Below are 4,568 nucleotides of genomic sequence, written 5' to 3'. Positions count from 1 at the left end.
CTTGGCTCCCTGATGAGATGGGAGAATTCGGCTAGTTTCCTGTCCCGGATCGCTTGTTCCAGCGCATCTTTCAGGTCGAAGCAATCGTGTGTCTTGTGTCTATAGCCTTTGTGATAATAACAATAGAGGCTCTTGTTTCTCCCGGTCCGGTCCTTCAGAGGTCGGGGCTTCGACAAAATTCCCTTCTCTGCTATCTTTGGTAAACTTCTATGATGGGGACGGTGAGAGAGGTGTAATTGGTGAACTTCCCGACTCGAGGAAATGGCCTGGGTGTCTTGCTCGGACCGCAATCTCTGGCGTGTTCTTTCTGTCTTTCTCCACTTCCCTGCTGCCGGGTTTGATTGTACGAGGGCTGTCGTTTGTTGGCAGCCACGACCTGGCTGACTTCTTCATCGTTAATGTATTCCCTGGCTACACTTTGGATCTCCTGCATTGTCCACACTGGCTTCGTAGTGAGGTGCTTTCTGAAGTCTTCGTTTAGAAGTCCATTCGTCAGGCATAGGCTAGCAACTGAATCAGTCAGCCCGTCAATTTCTAAACACTCGTTGTTGAACCGGTCTAGATATTTCCTGGTCAGTTCGCTGGACCTCTGCGTCACCCTGAGCAGATTGATCGGGTGCTTTGCCTTTGCGATTCTGGTAGTAAATTGGGCTAGGAAGGCGTGGCTAATATCCGAGAACCTGGCCACCGAGCCCTGCGGGAGGCTGTTAAACCACCGTATTGCAGGTTCCGCGAGAGTGACCGGGAAAACGCGGCACCTTACCTCGTCTCCCACTCCTCCAGGTTCATCCTGGCCTCGAAGGCCGTAAGGTGCTCCTGCGAGTCTTGGGTTCCGTCGTACCTCATGTCCGTTGGCTTGTCAAAGTGCTTTGGCAGCCGGACTTCGAGGATGGAACGATGAAATGGGGTTGCGCCCATTATCACTGGTCCCCGCGTTCTCCTTGTTCTTTCCTCGCCGTCTTCCCGTCGACCTTCTTCCCGATCTCGATCTGTGATGCGCCTCCTTTCGTGCCGGGTGTAGATGATGGGGTCGCGGCGTCTTCTTGGGCGTCCTTCCTCCCTGGCGCTCTCGGGCTCAGATCGTGGGCTAGCTGCTCGCCGGGAGTGGCTTCTCGGAGGGGAACGGGAGTAGCTTGATTCGGGAGTTCGTTGGCGATGTTCTCGATCTGCCAATCAGCACTCCAGGTCCTGCATCCTGTGACACAACTCCTGCATTATTCTGGCGTTGTTGTCTCCAGTTCCCCCGAAAGGGCGCCTTTCTTGAGATCGTGAGGTTCGCCGTGGAGGGGACCTCGTGCGCTCCCGGGAGGAAGCCACGGAGGCTTCCCCTCTGCGCTCGGTCTCGCGGCCTGTTCCTCTTGGGTCCAGTACAACGTCCATTCAGGCGTCCCCACAGACGGTGCCAATGTTCGGTATGTCGGGTACCGGACGGTTTAGGTTGGTACTTCGGTCAATAAGAGGGGGGATAACCTAGTTCCGGGTCGCTGGGTCGAAGGAGGGATAACCGACTTCCCGAGCTCTTTGTGTGGAGAGGGGAGTGTCACCTGCAAAGACACTCCGACGCTCTAGTCAGTCAAGTGTGCAGGCGAGAAATGAGAGAATGGTCTGTGACGTACCTTGGGAGAGGGGTAGGACCCTCCCCATATATACCGTGTCAGAGGCGGGTCCCACAAAGGTAGAACCCACCTTCCTCGAAGCTTCCCTATACAGCTGTAGTAGTGAGTTGTCCAGGACGCGTGTCCGGGTCGGTGTTTGAACGTCTCGCACCTGACCGTTCGGGTCGGTGGTTCGCAGGTCGGGTCGGCCCATGTTCTATTTGGGCCGTTTTAAAGAAACCGATGGGCTGAGCATGAAACCTTGTGTATTTTTTATTTTTTCAAATAGATCATTTTTAATTAAAAATAAAAAATCATTTTTTGGGTTAAAATATTAATTTTAGACTAATTTTTTTGCCTTTTTAATAGGTTATTAGATTAAAAATTGAGATATTTTAATTAAAAATTAATATATTTGAGTTAGATTATTAAAAAGTTGTTAAAAATAATTTTAAAAAATGGGAAAAGAAATGAAAAAAAATTAGATAGATTCACAGAAAAAATTAAACTAAAATACACGTCCAAAATTATAAGAATGCACTCTAAATATTTTATCAACACATCCAAAACTCATGTAAAAAAACTTATATATGTACATAAGAACATAATGAACAACATAAACACATCCAAAATTTAAGATGATTTAAAATTTATTTTAGAATTTTAAATTCGAAATTTTGAATTCTAACTGATTTGATTTTTGGATGTGTATTTAAATTGTAATATATTAATAATTAAATATATTAAATTTGAAATAGAAATTTAAAATTTAAATTTAAATTTTAAATTTCAGTTTTATTTAGTTTGTATTTTGAATGTATATTTAATTTTAAAAAAACAGTAAATCTATTTATAATTTTTAGATGTGTTTATTTTTTTTTTTAATTATTATAATAAAAGACCGAATATTGTACAACTTTTAAAGGATATCCAGTTAAATTGAAATTATCTATCTCGATGTTCTAGTTGTTGCTTGTAGTTTCTTTGCAGAGATCGTCTTAAAGATCCCAATTATACTCAAATTGGTCTTACTTCAAAAATTAATTCGATGAAAAGAAGAGTTTATTTCAACCAATTTTTTTTATGTTCAATTTTTTACAAAATTCTCTCAAATTTTGCTGCACCAACTTAAAAAATGTACAAATAAAATAATAAGCGTCAAGTAGAATACATTTGTGAAGGAAAAACTCATCTAAGATAACATCAAGAATATATTACCTAAAAAATAAAAGGCATAAAGAAAACTACTGAAAAATAAAAGTTAAATTGAATATGAGCAAATCATACTATATATTGAGTTCAATGAAATTTCTTGCAAATTATGATGAGAAAATTCAATTTCAATGAGACATGGATTAATAAAAACCGGAAAATTCAATTAATATGAGCAAATCATACTATATATTGAGTTCATGAAATTATATCCAATGGTATGAAATTACTTACTTTTTTTTATAGTTAAGTACTTGTCAGATTTTAATAAAAGTGCTGGTCTCCTAACTTTCTCATTTTTGTATAATAAAATGAGTTTAATTTTAATGCACTACAAGTGTATTTTTTACAGTTGTGTAACTATATTCATTTTTTGAATGACAATTTATGCAATCAATATAAAAAATAGTTATTTTTGCTAATGTAGCATTATGTAATTAGATATACGTGTAAAATTATTTTACACTAATAATATATTAAAATTAAATTCTAATAAAATTAAGTAAAAATTCACCTACAAATAAAGTTGATAATTGAAAACTTTTTCATACATTAATTTGATATCATAGGGTAAAGTATGTTTTATTGTTCTTAACGTTTATGATTTTTTTAAAAAATACTTCTAACGTTTAATTGTATTTAATTTTGTTCTTAATATTTTTGATTTGTATTAAAATTATTATTAAATTTTAATTTCATCTAAAATGTTGGGGACAAAATTAAAAACGTTTAAAAATAATTTTAAAACAAATAAAAAACGTTAAGGATAAAATTGAATAAATCAAACACGTTAGAGATAAAATATCGAATAAATAAAAAATATTAAAAATAAAATTAAATATTAAAAATATTTTTAAAAAAAATTATAAATCTTAGAAATAAAAAATATATTTTATCTTTTGATTATATATTTATTTATTTTACGAAAATATGCACATAATCATTTGAAGCAAAAGGTTAGTTAGAGCAAGCGAGTGGAGTGAGAATTGTGAGAAAGGGAGAAGAAAGCAGTGTTTGGGAGACATGACCGGCGAAGAGGTTTCCGGCCCCGCTGGCCCCAAAGTCCTCCGCCTCCTCTACTTCGTCGGCGCCGGAGGTATTCCATTTCCCCCTTTATCTCTTTCTCTTTCTCTCTCTAGTTCTTTCTGTTTCTTCTAATTGAATTCGCAACTGTTTCAGTGATCTGCACCGCCGCCATCAATAAGTACCGCGATTACGAGAGGAAGACTCTCATTCAGCAGCAGCAGCAGCTGAAGACCAAGGCAGTCGCTGTAGAAGCTCCAACTTCGCCGGATTCTGCTGTTGCCACCGTCCACAAAGCTCTCAAATAATAAAAATAACTAAAATAAAGGTTAGGTTTTTGTTTTGGGGCAATTTTTTGAGCTCCTTGTACCGCAATTTGGCAGTTGCAAACTCTCTTCACTGGTGGTTATAATATGATATGATGAATTTTAGTATCAAATAGAAAGTGTTTCAATCATGTGTTCTTTTTTATTTGATTTGTTATCAACACAATTATAAATTTTTTAAGTTAGATTAGGAGTTCCACCATGGTGATTACTGGTTACTGATTAGATAAGCTAGGTTTATACTTTAGAGTTTTAACGTAATCCACCATTCATACTGCAGGAAAAAGGTAACTAATTACATTGACATGATCCTATCCCACCTAGTGAAATTGGTAATTTTTTGGTCATGACTATTGACTTGTGAGATTCAAGTTCCAGTAAAGCGCCTACTAAAGGCAACTTTGCTGTGGTC

At 37.6% G+C, this 4,568-nt stretch overlaps 1 protein-coding gene across 1 annotated transcript; it reads left to right on the top strand.

Moving 5' to 3' along the window:
• On the top strand, positions 3,740-4,352 carry LOC107611942. The gene is made up of 2 exons (XM_016313807.2): positions 3,740-3,903; positions 3,987-4,352. Exons 1-2 carry the CDS (start codon positions 3,831-3,833, stop codon positions 4,136-4,138), a joined length of 225 nt encoding a protein of 74 aa, XP_016169293.1. The 5' UTR covers positions 3,740-3,830; the 3' UTR covers positions 4,139-4,352.

The sequence above is a fragment of the Arachis ipaensis genome, chromosome B08, assembly GCF_000816755.2.
Source record: "Arachis ipaensis cultivar K30076 chromosome B08, Araip1.1, whole genome shotgun sequence".
NCBI lineage: Eukaryota > Viridiplantae > Streptophyta > Magnoliopsida > Fabales > Fabaceae > Arachis > Arachis ipaensis.
The sequence above is the reverse complement of the archived record's forward strand: the minus strand, read 5'-3'. Positions and strand labels throughout refer to the sequence as shown.

Coding starts and splice junctions, on each gene's coding strand:
- LOC107611942 (XM_016313807.2), top strand. CDS start 3,831: ATGACCGGCGAAGAGGTTTCCGGCCCCGCTGGCCCCAAAGTCCTCCGC. Junction 3,904..3,986: donor CTACTTCGTCGGCGCCGGAG/GTATTCCATTTC, acceptor CAACTGTTTCAG/TGATCTGCACCGCCGCCATC.